Below are 16,789 nucleotides of genomic sequence, written 5' to 3'. Positions count from 1 at the left end.
ATACATTAGCACAAGTGGGCTCTAACACATTTCTTAAAATACTCAAAATAGAAGAAAATACAGGGCTCTAAGACTTGTGGTTAGAGGACAAGGGAAACACAGCATACACCTCTTACCAAAAATAGCCCATAAGAGCACTTACCCTCTTTCTCTGCACTGATCTTGCAGATGGAACACACACTCCTGCTCGGCTTTACTCCCAGCTAAAGAGTGAGAGTGAAAAGGAGCTGGGGCTTCTCTGTGCAGATCTGTGTATCACTGCATGACAGCTTGTAGTCCAGCTGACTTATTCCCTTTCACTCTGAAACCTACATAAAGCCAAACCCCAAAATTTAATTCATGACCATTGATTCCTGGCAGATTTAAATTCCAGAAAACTCCAGATGGCCAAGAAATCACTTACAATGGTAAAGCAAATATGGACTCGCTTTACTGATGTCATTGGGAGTTCTGGTAATGAGTACCAGATTTCAAACACTGAGGGGAAAAAAACCACTCAAAACAGAAGATACAGCCTTGTATCAATGACCTTTCATGCCACCCCTCCCAGAATATGAGTTTTGGGGCTGCTTGTCACCTGTGACTGTCCCTGTTTTAGTTAAAATTTCTTTGTGTGTATTATCCAGAACTGGTATGTACAGTTTTGGTATTTTCATTCTTTTAAAGCACTGAAAGTCATCACTATCTGCATTTGTGAGTGGAAGATTTTCTTTTGAGCTTTGCTGTGTGTATGAAATAACAGGTTTGAAAACAAGCCACAAAGCCTTTACGCAGTGGGTGTATAATGGTATGCACAGTGTACAAAGAATATTTTTCCCATCATCCAAATGAATGCTTAAAAATCCTGTCCTCGAGGTAGGCTGGTGATGTATGGCTAACATCACCTCCAAGCAAGGTAGAATTAGCTGCAGAAATTAAGGCCAAAAGCCATGCAATGATTCAAGGCATAATTAGGCATGTCATGATTCATCACAAGTAGCCCAGCACCCAGAGAGCTGGCCTACACTTGGCTCCCACCTTCATCCTATTGATATGCTCTTAGTCCCACCCACCCAGCTATTGTGCTAGTGTCTGTGGGAGTAATGTATATACATGTATGTATGAAATCAAGGTGTTTTTGATGGAGTTCTTTCACTTAGCTGTAACTCTCTCCAGCTCAGTCATGTGCAAAGTTAGAACAGCTTTCAGAACCTTTCTCTCCATAGAATTTTCTCATCCCTGTGCATGACCTTTGCTGCAGGATTTTGCAGGTGTTCTTAAATGAAAATTATTGTATTCCTTTATCTTTTTGATTACTCTTTGAAGGCTCACTTTGATGTCTTCCCATGCATTTCTTCCATGTGGGAATCTTTGCCCCTATGCAAAACTTCTTTACCTCAGACAATTAGATGTTCCCACTTGCAGAGCCTGTACACCTCAAAAGGAGGTAATCTGATTGCTTGCACAGTTCACTCTACACGTGCATCACAGAATGCAATTCCCTATTGAAGCAGCAATGGTTCATAATGTGTGGCTTCCACAAAGGGACAGCTTGACCTAAGGATTCAGTTTTACCACCATCCCACAACTGGTCAGCACTACTCATACTTCCTCTCCCCCATACCAAACATTTTTAGCACTTGTAATACAAACTTTGACGTGCAATTAATTGCAGTTTAAAGCATCTGTGGCTTTCAAGTATATGACTGCAAGGTATTGGTCAGATTTCTACATAATTGGAATTTACAGAGTCTGACAGCAAAAAGAGAAGCTTAATTTTCATTAAGTCAACCCCTGTTACTGTCTGGGCCTCCAGCAGCTATCATAGTTCTAATAATAGAGTGTAGCATCACCATCCTTCACTAAAATGCTGCTCTGTAAACACCACATGCAATATTTATTCATTTCTTGATACTTCAGCCTCCTTGTTACCACTTCATCATCTATTAATAAATGTATCAGTTCTGATTCGTTTTCTCCCAGCTTGGTGTTTGCAGATGACCTCAGGCTGCATAAGAATGTGTGCTAATTTGAGCAAGCCTCTCTGTGGCTTACTTCCATTACAGAAGAGTTTATTAACTCTCGGATTTTTACTGACTGCAGAAGTTATGTGGGTCAATAAGAGAGAGGGATTTCATTAAGAGGAAAAAGAAGCAACTTTTCTTTGCCTTCTCTGTCCATCTGTTGTGCTGTGGCCGAAGACATGGTGCAGGAGGTGGGACCTTTTAATTATTCCAGTCACTCTGGGTATGGAGGTAACCCTAGCTGAGATTAAAGCAGTACAGATGAAAGTCCAGTTCTTAGAAGTAATGACTGGCCTAGGGAATGGGCAGCTCTGAAGGCTTTCAAAGCACTTTTCATTGAATCATTCAAACCTTATAAATTCTAAAAAGCACTCTAAAAAAGTAGATATCAAAGAAAAGGGAAACTTAAAAATCCAGATTTCATCCAAACTTTTAAAAAATTGATTTTTTTTTTTTTACACATGTAAAGCATACCTTCTTCTGAGAAAATAAATGCACCAACTGATCCTCATTTAACCCATAACGACTCTTTTTACTGGCCATGGCACAACTTATTTGAAATTTTAATCAACAAGATCTGAATTCAAGAACTTGATTTATCTCCATGAAATCAAACATCAAATTAAACCCTCAAAATAAATATTAAGAGGCACACATAAAACAAGTACAACATGTCATTTCTTCATAATTGAGCTGTATAACATTCTTGTCTAGGAAACTTTAGATGGCAAAAATTCAGTGGGTCCAAATCAAAAGGCTGAATTGATGGGAGAAATATTTTTCTAGAGCTAATATTTATATAAGTTTATATATGATTATATATACAGCAAATCTAATTCAGATAGTCTCTGTGCCACAAACAGCTGGAGGCAATCAGGATTTTAGGGTTCATCCTCAGGCAGTATTTGCATAGTTCACATGTGTTATTTCCAATAAAATGGTTAGAATAAAAGTCTTTACTGGGGATCAAATACATTTTCTGCATGTGCTTCTACTTGCCTTTCACTTCCAGTATAAGATCCACTGACGTACACAGTCTTTTTAATTTTCAAAATATTTTCAGAGCCCAGCTGTGCTATTTTAAATACAATTTACAGTACAATTTAAATACAATTTAATCCAACAGAGCAAAATCCTGGGGTAAAATAACTTCTTTATTCTCATTTTTCAAGCTATCATTAGCTTTCTTTTTCTAAAATATATTTGGCCTGACTAATAAAACACTTTATTATGTTTGGTAGATGACAGGGACATTTCTTTAGCACTCTGGTAAATGTTTCTTGCTTTCAGATTAAACCAATTTCTAAAATATTACTGTGTACTTTGGAATTGCTTACTCAGAACTGTAGCTAGGAAAGGTCTTTGCATGTCTCATTCCTACAATTAATTCAGGCTTGACCAATTCTCCACCTGTTTTATCTGCAGCCTGCACATAAGAATATGTGTTTGCCAAACACCTTGGAGTAGGGAAGCACACCTTCCCAGGAGAAGCCAGGAAAGAAACTGCAGTCAAGTTCCTCCTGGGCTGCCTACCTAACCTGAGATATTTATCACCCTGAGCTGGCACTGGGTGCAATTGTCAGTACAAACAGAGCCCAATAGACAGCAGTAAATGACATTAACTATGCGCTGGCTCTCTGAAAACTCACAGATTTTTTGATGCAGGTCTCACTGTGACCATACCCACATGCTAACTCATGGTCATTAATGAGAAGAAGTTTGCCATTCACTGAAGAGCAGGAATTTGGCTGGAGACGTGCTGAAATGAATGCGCCAGAAAGTATCACAACCATTCTCTAGAAGTCTGGTGAAGATGTGGTTAAACACCACACTTTTTATAGCCCACTGTACTGCACACTTAATCCCAAGCAGGTTTTCAACTCCTATTCAAATATGCCTTTTGAACACAAATAGCCTGTCCCATATCTCAGGATAACACTAAATAGTCTGCCTTACCTAACCGCTCTAACTATATTCACCTGAAATTTAGATCACTCCTTATCACAGTAACATGAGTAGCTGGAGGATGAGGATTTCCAACTGATAATCTAAGACCTAACAATTTTCTCTCTGTTGCCTAAAACACAGCTCCTGAACCAAGCTGCAGAATGGAAGCTCCAGGCCAAAATGTTAAAGGAGCAAGAGACTGTCCTACAGGCACAGGTGACGTAGGAGAGGTGATTGCATGGTGTGCCTTTGTTTGCCTGTTTTTATCCCATGAGACACATCCCAGGTAAAGTACCCAAACTACTCTCTGTGTATACCTTCTAGCCTCATTCTACATCCCATAGACTATTGCAAAGGAAGCAGGTTATTTTCAAGCCAACTGTAAGGTAACGCCCATACTGCAAATCATACTCTGACATGTGGGTTGTTTAGTCTGAAGAAGAGAAGGCTCTTTTGCAAATTCCTGGTATTTAAAAGAGGTTTATAAAGATGGAGAGAGATTTTTTACCAGGGCATGTGATAGGACAAAGGGTGACAGTTTTAAAGTGAAAGAGGAGAGACTTCTTTTACATATGAGGAAGAAATGCTTTGCTGTGAGGATAGTGAGACACTGGAAAAGGTTGCCCAGGGAAGTTGTGGATGCCCCATCTCTAGTAATGTTCAAGACTGTCTGGATGGGGTTTGAAGCAACCTGGTCAGTGGAAAATGTCCCTGCCTAAGACAGGAGGATTGGACTACAGGATCTTTAAAGGTCCTTTCCAACCCTAATCATTCCACAGTGCTGATTTATGAGTGTTCACAGTGCTCAACCACAGAACAATGTGTGTGCCTTGATTATTCACCATAACTACCCTTCAGGCAGGTTTCTAATACAGCAAAGCACTGAAGTACATACATATCAGGAAACAAGTTTACCAAACTGGACCTGCTGTGCCCACATGTTTTTCTGGACTGGGGTGCAAAGGCAGCATTTTCATTAATTTTAACAGGAATTCTGTCTACTACGGGGTTATAGAGAGGAGGTCTCTAGGATTTCAGTGCTTAACTGTAATTTGAAACTTTCAATAAAATAAAATTACTCGCCAAAATTACACAAGGAGTCAAGCTGGAGTGAAAGGCAGTAAAACCAAGAAATAGGCAGAATATACACTTTGGGAGTAATGCAATAAACACCTTGAATAGTCAAGTGAGACCTTGAATCAATGAGTGAGAACACTATATGAAAAAAAGAGAGAGTATCAGTAGATTTTTCTAGATTTAAGAAACAATTATGTAGATTCTTTGACCTGTCTGTGAGAAAGATTCCCCCCAAGCAGAACCTTGAGGGGGGTGGTGTCAGTCTGTCAGCCCCGCTTGCAGCTGTCAATCTCACCCATCAGGAAGCACCTTCCTAGCCCTTGCTCACAGTTAATCATACAGGCAAGTTGTCCCAGCTTTTTCCTTGCAGATGGTCTAATTGCTACCTGTTGAGCCATCAAGAAATGGCAGTGTTAAACTGATAACCTGGAAACATGCTAAGAGAGCTTTAGCTTTTCACATGCTTTTCCAGAGGCTGAGATAAGCCAGTAGCACACCGAAGAACGTCATATAAATTGCCGCTGACAATAGTTTGACAGGTTCTGCAATCAAACCTCAAAGGCCTCCAACTGAGTCTGTCGTGACTACAAACTTCCCAATTCTCTCAGAGTGGTTTTAATTAAACTTTTATGTTCAACCAGAAGAAAAAAAAAAATCATGCAGGCAGATCACCATAGCCAGTATAATGAAGCCAGAGGTATTGCTAAAAACTAGAACATTTGAAAGAGAAAAGGTGTTTTTAGAAAACACCAGTCAAGCAAGTCTGTAAAGGCATTGAGAATATATGTGCCCTTTGCAGACTTGTGCAGACAAAAATTAATTGATTCACTTCCTGAAATGAAACATGTTGCTGTAGTGCGAGAGCTCTGTCACTTACATATCAGCCTTCATTTGGAATTACTGGGAATAATAACATTATTATTTTTTAAAGAAAAAATTTGTTATTTCCAGCATGGTAGCACCAAAAAGATACCTCCCTCATGGACCAGATTCTATCATGCAAGATGTTGTGCAAGTGCAGAACAGAAAGAGCATAAAGAGGTCCTTGATGCAAACAACACAAAGCAATAAATAGATATTATGCCTCATCCCTGGAAGTGTTCCAGGACAGGTTGGATGGGACTTTGAGAAACCTGGTCTAGTAGAAGGTGTCCCTGCCCATGGCAGGGATGGTCTTTGGGGTTCCTTCTAACACAAGTCTTTCTATGATTCTGTGATTAACAGAGGAACAGCTACATGGAAATTTATGAAAGCTGTTGGGTCAGTGAGATAGGGAGAAGCCATAATATAATCTTCACAGTGAGATATTTCAGAGGAGGTGATGAACACCTACTTTTTCCTTGAGCTAGAAGGAACTGGGGACATCATGTTCATGCCAGCTTTGTCTCTGGATGGCACAATGTGCCAGAGACAGCCAAATCCAGCATTCCAAATAGTGACAGGGACCTGGCACCAGCTGAGGAGGTACACCCAAACTGTGGTGGTGCTTCCCAGGATGCTGCATGCTCCCCCCAGGCATGATGCTTAGGCAGACTGTTTTAGCTTCATGAATTGAAACCAAATCAAAAGATAGAAGCTAGCCAGGACCTTTAATTTTTGGTAATCAGCACAGTGCAACTACTAAGCCATGGCAACCAAGAAGAACATAACAAGGCCAAAGGAGTGTCCCCATCATAGCACCCTCTCAGCATGGCAGTGCTGAGGAGCCCCCACTTCCCAAGGCCTTGCACTCACAGCAGTGCTGCCTCCACCTTCCCTGTCCACACAGTCCCGCTGGATGCAGCAAAGGGGTCCTTGTCTCCCTGACCTTGGAGCACAAGTACATGCTCCTAGTGAGTGGCATCTCTCAGCCTATTCCCAGCCACTATGGAAACATTCATTAATTATTCAGTTTAAATTGTAGAAGCTATTCTTAGTGCTATGGTGCTGCTTAGGGCCCCAGCTGAGGTCAGAGCTTGCCCTGTTCAAACATGAAATGCTTTTGACCTAATTAAACAATACGCAAAAATTGGAAGGGAAACCAGAGACAGAATTGAGGTGAGCTTTTTTAAAACAGATCTGGGCTAGGAGCCTCAGTTCTCTGACTCCCACCCCTGTTCTGTCACTTGGCTTTGGGATGCTCAGGCACTTCTCCTTAGAGCTGTGACATCTCTTCCGAATGTCAGTGTTCCACTGATACACTTTGTATCAGTGTCCCACCTAGGCTGTGGAACTTGGGCTGCTAAAACAAATCCCTCTGAGTTTTTGTTTGTGCCTATGTCACAGCTCTGATTCATTATATAACCATACCTGATTTCAAAATCAGAATGAAACCCACCCCTCTATTAGCAATATTTTCTAAATCTTCTTTTTCTCCATAACTTCACAGCAGTATCAGGGGAGGGGGTGGGTTGGCTGGCACCACACTAAAGAAAAGCTCCTAGATAATCCTTTATCCACCTCCCTGCTGGTGTGGAGAGAAAAGGCAACCAGCTTCCACCCACACACTGGAATACTGGAGGCTGCTCTCGACCCTCCCAGTGTTCTGCACCCACCCTGCCTCAGCTATCACTTGTGACACCATCACTTTCCCTAAGAGCTGCCGGGCTGGACAGATGAAATATCTGATGACCTAAACATTGCTCAGGATGTTCTGGCACCAGAAGGAATGGAACAAGCTGGAACTAGTCTTCTTTTCCAAAGGGAAAAAAAACAACCAACCAATCAAACCAAACAAACAAAACAACAACAAAACCCAAACCATCCAGAAAAAGCCAAACCCAAGAAAATCTTACAGAAAAACTAACCTCACATCTTTAGAACATTTGTTTCCCCAAAACCATCTGATGATTTTAGATACAAAAAAATTGTAATAATGACAAAATACAGCCACAGATAAACTTTAACATGGCTGCCAGGTATAAATTGATAGCAAAATATGGAGCCCTGGTAGTCTGAAATGCTGGCACATTGCAACAGAACTTCCTTCCACTTTGCTTCACAGAGTGAAGTGAAACTGGCAGAGGAGGCTGTCTGGGGATGGCCTGCTCTGTCTTTGCTGGCCTTGCCTACAGCTGCAGTCCAAAACAGAACTGACAAGGTGCCCTCTCAGCTTGCTCAAGCTGTGGTGCAGGGATGCATCTTCAAGGGATCCAGTGCAGAATCACAGCGGTGTGAAAGTGAAGGGTGGGGTTTGTTTATGTGACAGGTAACATAGAAAGTGAGCAGTGACACTCCTCTTCAACAGGGGAGTGCTCTGTTGCACTCCCAATGAAGCACATCAAGCACTGCCTGTGCAGCTCCTGGCCACAGCCTGAGCCACCAGGTGGAAAGCTGGAATAGTGAGAACAGTGGCTGCAGCATGGTGTGGGGATGCCTCTCCTCCAGCTCACTTGGACATCAGAAGCATCATAGCCAGGGTAGCACCCAGGTCCCAGCCTGGCTGGAGGAGCACTCCAAGTGATCCACAAGGCAGGTGAACAACTGGGCAGCCAGGCAGTATTGCCCTCCTCTGTCAGGGCTGAAACCCCCAGGTTAAAGCTGGAGTTTGGTGACATCTGCATGGTGAAGCAAGACTTAGAGTTCAGGCACTGCTCTGCTCAAGCTGTCTCTCACCTTGAGTTAATCTCACTGAATGGTCCTGCACAGCATCAGTGGTTGGACCAGCTCAGGTTGGTCCCTGCCCATGGAGATGGGCCAGGGATCAAACCAAGGGAAATGTTTTCAGAAGTCTTGATATCTACAGAATTGCTTTTCTTCTGGACACCCTGTACAGGGATACCACAGCTACAACATTCAGGAGAATAGGGCATCCATAACTCCCAAGTCCTTTTAAAATCACTTGCCTGGCTCTTTCTAGTCTTACTTAGTTTATCTTTCTGCAATGGAGGAATCATAACAGTTTGCAACCATAAAAAGATGCTAGAGTTTCTGTTCCCTGATGTTTGTGCTTCATGGTCTCCAAACAGAAGCTAATTTTCATGTCCAAACACAATATTTATTTTATTATCCTCTACCAAAGTAGAAGTTCACCATCCTGGATGTTCTGAAATTACTGAGGGTTTGTTGTTTGGGTTTTTTTTTTCTCTGTTAATACAGATCACTCTCTACTCTGAAAGGTTTGAAGAATTTCAGAAAACATTGGCCAAAAGCAATGAAGTGTTTGCCACATTCAAACAGGAGATGGAAAAAGTGAGTAGGAGCTCACACCTGAACTCTGTAATTGGTACTTTCCTTTTAGATTTTGGTATTTCTCACTCTAATAATTCTACCTGAGATGGGACCATCTCTGCACATTTTGAAGAATAATTCCATCAACATTCTAATAAGATTTAGGACACACTCAGCCATGACCGAGAGCAGGTTAGATTTCAGCTATGCAAGCTGAACAGCAGAAAGGACAGTAGAAAGCTCTCCATTTCAGCTAAAACTGAAAATGCTTGGAAGAAAAAATATTTTACCTAAAATCTAGTGTGGTGGTTGGGTACAGATCCCTAAGACATACCAGAATGGGAGTCTGGAGCCACATTTATTAGACCATGTTCCCAGGGGTGCCCAGAACCTTCTGGGTGACTGCCACTGGTACAGAGTTTGACATACTCTACACATCTTTCCACTAGAGTATGTAGGCAGAGCTGAAGCCCACCAACCCCTCTGCACCATGTGGAAACAGTCCAAGAGGTTGTTTCCTTGAAGCTGAGGATCTTATTTCTTGTAATGAATGGGAGTTAAAAACCAAATCCATCTACATAAACCAACAGGAAAAATGGTGCTGTTTAGCTAATGGTCTGTTCTGGAGGTAGTATAGAGGGGTGACTAGTCCAGGAGGAACTTCCCTGGCCTTGAGGCCTCAGAAGAGCCCATCTTTAACTTCTGAGCCCTTCTTTAACTAGTCTGACACTGTAGTCTGGCAGAGACAAACAGATTCCATTTTTTTGCCTTTTGTTTTTGTGGTAGTCTGTATGCTGGAAGTTGGCTATAATCAACTGGTCCTACTTTTGGGACGACAGACTAGAGGCTGAAAGTGATATAGCAGCTACTTCAAATGAAAACCACTCCTTAATGTAAATTATTACTTAGCACAGACACTACTGCTGGTAGCAGAGTTATGGGTAGGGCCAAAGACTTGAATAAAGGGCTTGCCCAAATTTCATCTTCAGCACGGAATTTCTGTTGTGATTCAGCTTTTCTTCCTGATTCTATAGATGACAAAGAAAATGAAGAAGTTGGAAAAGGATACTGCTACCTGGAAATCCAGGTTTGAGAACTGTAACAGAGCATTACTGGACATGATTGAAGAGGTGAGCAGTCTTTCCCATCTCAAGATGCATCCTTTTCCCCACATAAAGCTAGGAGATGAAGTAACATGAAAATCCCAGAAGTCAGTGAAAATTTTCTTCTTGAATCTAAGGGTCTTTCTTTCAAGCTACCTTGATAACTGGATGTCTTTAGAGAAAAAGACAATCCCGACTGATAGGGCTTTTACACTGTTCCAGCATCCACTACCTCCATGAGAAACTGAATTATGTAACTCTGAATTTTAAGTGCTCTAAAAATGGGTGATTCTTAATCCTCTCCCATAGAAGCAAATTGGCATTAGTTCACTTCATGCTACTTTCTGCATAAGAGCATCCACCCAGGGAATTAATGTGTTCTAGCTAATGAACTTTAAAATCACGCCTTTCATTAACTTCCTGTGTAGTCAAACTCTAAGAGTCAAAAGCAAGTACTGTGTCTCACCATACTTTTAAATGTGCTGTCCCAGGGGCATTGCAAAGGAAGTTCATAAGCACATTGGAACTCATTCAAAGAAGATAAGAGGTTGCCTGAAGTTTCACCCCAAACATATGCTGAACTTGGACCAGATCTTTCTGGTTAGCTTTGCAGCTCTGTGCTATTGCTATTTCTATTTTTATGATTTCTGTATCTCTTGTTTCCTCACTGGGTGTAGAAAATGTTCCAATTCAGAATGCTCTCACAGAATCCAGAAGCAAGATAAATAAAAGATATAAAGCAGCTTATTTTCCTCCAAATTCACACCCACACCAACCAAACATCCAAGTAGGCTTTTGGTTGCTTATCTGTATGGACATCCACTATGCTTTTCCATCTCTCCAGATCATCAGCAGGTATTACTGCAAATATATTTGAATGAAATTGAGCTGAATATCTATCCAGAATGTTAATATACTGTAGGTATAGGGATGAAGTTCCTTGTGAAGCTTTGGTCCATAGTTATTGAGGAGCAGTTGGTGGCCAGTCACTGGCAGCATCCTCTGAGGGCTGCTTAGATCTCAAATAATTTCCTAATTGCTAGTTCCACTAATGAATTGCATGCACCCAAAATGAGCCTGTACCTTTGCCTGATGTCTTTGACTACAGAAAGCCATGAGGTCCAAGGAATATGAGTGCTTCTTGCTGAAAATCCAGAGACTAGAGAATCTTTGCCGCGCTCTGCAGGAAGAGAGGAATGAATTGTACAAAAAAATAAAGCAAGCACAGTTCCCAGAAGAGGTGAATGGAAATGGCATCTTAGAAGAAGAAGACGAAGAAGATGATACTGAAATGACCCCTTCCTCCTCTGAGCAGGCGAGCATTGAGCTGCATGAAAGTGACAAGAGGATGCTGAAGCAGCTGGCTGAAGCTTTCAGGGTGTCCCACAAGGCAGAGGAGTCCATCCCAAGCAACAGCAGCAATCCAGAGACCTGTGACACTCAAGCATGTAATGCTGTCCTGGTGCCAGAACCCCCTGCACCTCTCATTCCACATTCAGAGGGTGGGAATCACTGTGAGCAGCCCAGCACAAGCGCACCAACACCCACTGAACACACACCAGCACCCACTGAACACACACCAGCACCCACTGAAAGTATGACAGTCCCCACTGAGAATGTGTCAAAGCCCACCAAAAGCATGCCCTCACTTCCAGACAGGGTGCCAACACCCACAGAAAGTGTGCCTCCTGAGAATGTGCTTGTACCCACTGGGAATATGCCAATAGCCACTGGGAATATGCCAGCAGGCCCCAAAAACGTGCCAACACCCACACAAAACGCACCCATTTCCCTTGGGAATACACCAGTACCCATGCAGTGTCCACCAAAAGCTGCAGAATGTGTGGATAACCCAGCAGATAGATCTATCCAGGGTCAGCCTGCGGAGCAAACAGGGGACACAGACATGGAAGCAGTGGATTGAAGGCATCATGTGTCCAGGCTTGTCTTCTGCAAACCAGAGCTCTGCTTTGTCCTCTAAATGGAGACCTTTTTTTTGTTGTTGTTAAGAAACAAAAATTGGCTCTTAAAACACACTCATGTATTTGTATGCAAATGTAATGCACTTCTCTTTGCTACCACTATCCAGTAATAATGGGTTTGAAAATTTTGCAGTCCTTCATATGCTTGAAGTATAATATTTTCTTAATGACATGAAAATACAATGAAATCACAGGATCTTTTTTTCCCAGGCATGAGTCATCTCATTCAGGAAAGTAATTTTAGTGTTGCACATCAATGTTTCAAAAACCATTGCAATTCTCATGCATATATTTAAAGACCCATAATTAATTCTATCTATTTATTTTGACATTGCATAAAAGATGGCCCACTTGGACTCACAGTGATTTTAATAAATGAGGTGAAAGGAATCTGTAATTACAAAGTAAAACTGTGAAACCATAAAGGAAGTGAAACCATAAATGTGGTCAGCCATATCCAAGGAGCAGTCCATCAACCAGAGGTGAATTTTTCAGCAAGGAAATAACCACTCAGCACTGTAACCTCAACACCCACAAGCTTTCAGCCTTACCTTCCATTGGTCTTTTCTGCTCAGTGTTCTAGAGTAGATTTTGTTTTCAATAGAACTACAGGGAACGGGAAAAGATCATTTCTAGATTCACATAAATTAACTGAAAACAACAGCAATTTCCAAACTGATGGCAATTCCCAAGGAGGGGTCACAACTCTCTCTCTCTCTACATCCAGCAGAAGACTGCTACATTGTCACACTCTTTGGAATCACAAGGAATCCCACAGTGGGGATCATGGCTGTTTCCAGCTCACAAATGAGATTAGAAGTTCAGAAGTTGGTTGCAGATCCCAGTTTCTATGCAAGGAGCAGAAAGCAGAGTGGAAGGTACCAGGATGTATTCCAGAAGAATACAGAAGAATAATCCCAAGACCATGCTTCTGGATGGTGCTGTCCCTCCCAGTTACAGCCACATGAACCACAGCTTCCTCCTGGCACTGCTGCATGTGCTAATGCTCCCAGGAGAAGGATGAGGACACTCGCCTGTCACCCCATCCTGGAAGCAGAGCACAAGTCAATAAGCCAGAAGCCAAGAGGAACCAGGAGAGCAGGAATCCCTGTCACAGACACCTCCAGGGACTGGCTACATTCTCAGCCCCTTTCTTGTCTAACCAGCCCTTCCCATCTGCCTGCCAACAGCCACTGCTTAATAATGCAGCCACCTTGTTAGAAACTGGTTTACTCTGGTGCCAAGAACAGAGATGAAGAAGGAAGGAGGCAAGAGAGGCTACCTACCCAGACAGCTCTGCAGTCTCAAGCAAGGAGAGTAAGCAGGCTTTTTGAAAGAAGGTTAAAACAATCCTGTGGGCACATTCCTTGTTTCTCATCTTCCTCTGAATTCCATCTAGGCCTTTCAGAGTCTGAGCTGGATAGCCTAAGAATTTGAAAAGGGCAATTAAACAAGACTTTTAGGGGTTGGAAAGAGAAATCTTACAATCAAAGAAACCCATGTTTATAGACAAATCCCAAGAAGACCCTGAAGACAAAATGACTCATTCATGCCAAAGTTGAAATAGCAGTGAACCAAGATGAAAGATGTAATCTTTGACATACTGTGGGAAAACAGTGGCCACAGAATCCTTCCAGCATGCCACCCTCCAAAAATGGGGTTTGAATCTTTGCTTACTGCCAGCATGGTCAATACCCTGGTTAAGTATGTCTGTGAACTGTTTGGTCCAGCCTTTTCCAGAGGAGTATACAGAGCCTTTTCCTTGGAGTACACAGAGCATAAACCGCAAAAGTGTGTTTGGATATGGCCTGTAGCTATTGTGACTACAGCTTTCAAATGTGAATGCCTATGTTAGATAACAAGACCTGCAGGATTTATCTCACATCTTTAATCAAGTGAAAGTAGATAATTTGAGTCTTAGTTATCTTAAGCTTCTTTTATAAGCAGCGGAGAAGAGAGAGCATCTTTTGAGGACAAGTTATCCCACAATAAGACTGGCATCCAAGTCAGAAGGAATAACTTTCTCTCAGAAGATGGTCTTTCTCTTCAGATTCTAGATCCAGCCTAAGACAACTAATTTAAATTTAATATGTCTATTGTTAGGTATCTAAATTAGGCAACATGAATCCCATTAAATATTCAGATTCAAAGCCCTAAGTGAATGGCCATCTCTGAAAACCAAGCCAGTTATGTGCCTGTGAAAACATTAATCCATAACAAATCTGTATCCTAAGATAAAAAGTTATACTCACCTGATACACTTTTTTTTTAGTTTCCATTTGCTTAATTGGTCGAAATGTAGTTTCCATTACAAGTTTTGTTTGGTTTTAGGGTGAATTTTAAAATGAATGCAATTTATATACTTGTTAATGTTTTGGGAGGTTTAATTTTTGATCTTGTTTGATTCTGTTGCCATTTTAGTAACCACCTGCATGAAACCAACTTCTTTTTCTTTAAATACACCCTTCTTTTTCTTCAAATAGCCTTCAGTTGATGTTTTTTTATACATTCAAACATTCAATGCAGTAATAATGGCCTTGCAACTTTAGGTTGGTTCCATTTTGCATAATCATTATGGTCACATCTTTAATTATGTAATTGATGTCTCATACCTTCCAACTTCAGCAAGCAGGGAGACAAGGATCTTGCAGATAAAAACTTCCTACATAGTTATGATTTATTCTTACAGCATCATTCCTCATGAATAAATACACAGCCTTCTGGGAAAATTACTCCCACTCTATTCCACCTTCCTCATTTTTGCCCTTGAAATTCTAACACTGCACTCACATACTTGCAGCTCCTATTGCTGTGAGTTTCTCTCACCTACCTGTTGCTTCTCTTCTTTAATACCATGTACCAACTGCATTTTATCCCAGCAGTTTCCTCCTCATTTTCAGTATGCATGCACACATACAACACTGAAAGCACAGGATAGAGACCTCCATAGCTTTTATTTTCAGGATTTGGCTTTGTGTGTTTACAACAGTCAAGAATTCTAGGGAAAATTCTGGCTGATCCCAGCCTGCATAGAGCATTTAGAGTGAAACTATGGAGATGGTTTATATGCAATCTCATGGCCTGTAGAGCTGTGGAAAGCTGGAGTATCCTCAGTAGAAGTGGAAAATCTGTAAAATTTAACCAAGCACCTCTTCATCATCTACTGCATCAGACTGGAAGATTAAATCACCATCACAGATTTCTGTGTGCTAACCTACATTCTCTCATTCTTCTTCAACATTAATTCCTGGCCTCCCTTGCTCTCTTCTTCCACTGGCACCCAATGTAAAACTGACTATGCACAGTATCCTTATGAATAGCCTTTGAGATGGCAGTCTGCACAACAGCTTTGCTGCACTTCCCTCAGGTGCCTCTGCACTCAAGGCACAGAAATTCACATTTCTGTGAGTTTCAACACTTATTTGGAGGCAGTAAGTGGCAGTGAGACCTGACTCTCTAGTGTTCATTGTTACCATCATTGTTCTACTAATCTGACAGTCTCATCAGTCCTGGTGTCTTCCGTGGTTGCCTCCTTCAGTCTTGCTTTTATTTCACACAGTTATTCCCTTACCATCAGGCACAGATTTGGGGGTGAGAAGAGGTGGTGATGGTAGCTATTTCTTCCTTACTAAGAAGCAATAGCTTTTCTAAAATCAGCCTCTGCTGAGATTAATTTGGTTTCTGGAATTTCTGTTTTCTCAGTTTAGGTGGTTCAGGTGCCCTATGGCTGACACCAGAAAGCTTCAGCTTGCACACTGCCGGCTAGTTCAGGTTCTGAAAAACAAAGTTGCAAGCTGAACACACTTTCCTTCAGTGTCACAGCCAATCCCACACAGAAACGAGCTTAAAGTCCCAAGGGTCATCACACTATCTCTTCCCGTGTGTTTCCTACGAGTTTCCAGAGAAATAAAATGCCATCTCTGGCAGAAACATGAGTTACAGCTTGTCCCCCGTGCCCCCATTCAAGGCATTACTCCCATTCAGATGCTGCACCCACTGCCCTCAACAGTGTGCATGGTTGCAGTTGAATTGGGCCACTCAAACAATTCAGGTTAAAAATACACCTCCACAATCACCAAGAAGAGCTAATTTTAACTGAGATCATTGCAGTGATCCTGTTGGGTTTTTGTTCTGACAGTGTCTAGGGAAACATGACCTCAGTTCTGGACACCATAACTGCTAACTGAACTCCACCCATCCTTTGCTCATAAAGGAATCCACACATTTGAATGTTAACTCCGGAGTATCATACTGTTCTCAGAGTTAATGGTAGCCTTTCCATGGACTATGTTAACAGACATTCCCTGGACCGAACACAGAATTTGAAAAGTTGTATTTTAAATCTCAGTCTGACCCCCAACACAAAGGACAGGGAAGACACAATATTCAACACACATCAATAATGACCAGCTGCAGCCTTTGGAACTGTCTGTTACATCTTCTGCACACAAAGCAAGCTCTTAAATTTCCATACAGACACCCTGGGATCTCATACAGGACAACAGGTCAAGTACCAGCAGCAGGGTGA

General features: G+C 41.8%; 1 protein-coding gene across 1 annotated transcript in view; it reads left to right on the top strand.

The window, feature by feature from the left end:
* The window catches only part of TXLNB (taxilin beta), a gene marked incomplete at its 5' end in the record, with an annotated part of 34,004 nt that extends 19,267 nt beyond the window's left edge, over positions 1-14,737 (top strand). Inside the window, 4 exons of the mRNA XM_083856734.1 lie at positions 4,092-4,166; positions 9,105-9,197; positions 10,211-10,306; positions 11,388-14,737. Of these exons, the coding sequence (XP_083712860.1) occupies positions 4,092-4,166; positions 9,105-9,197; positions 10,211-10,306; positions 11,388-12,203 (1,080 nt within the window). The 3' untranslated portion in view covers positions 12,204-14,737. The remainder of the gene's footprint in view (positions 1-4,091; positions 4,167-9,104; positions 9,198-10,210; positions 10,307-11,387) is intronic.
* Between the last annotated feature and the right edge of the window lie 2,052 nt (positions 14,738-16,789).

Source organism: Zosterops lateralis, assembly GCF_965231275.1.
Source record: "Zosterops lateralis genome assembly, chromosome: 3".
Classification (NCBI taxonomy): domain Eukaryota; kingdom Metazoa; phylum Chordata; class Aves; order Passeriformes; family Zosteropidae; genus Zosterops; species Zosterops lateralis.
This window is presented reverse-complemented; position numbering and strand designations above follow the sequence as displayed.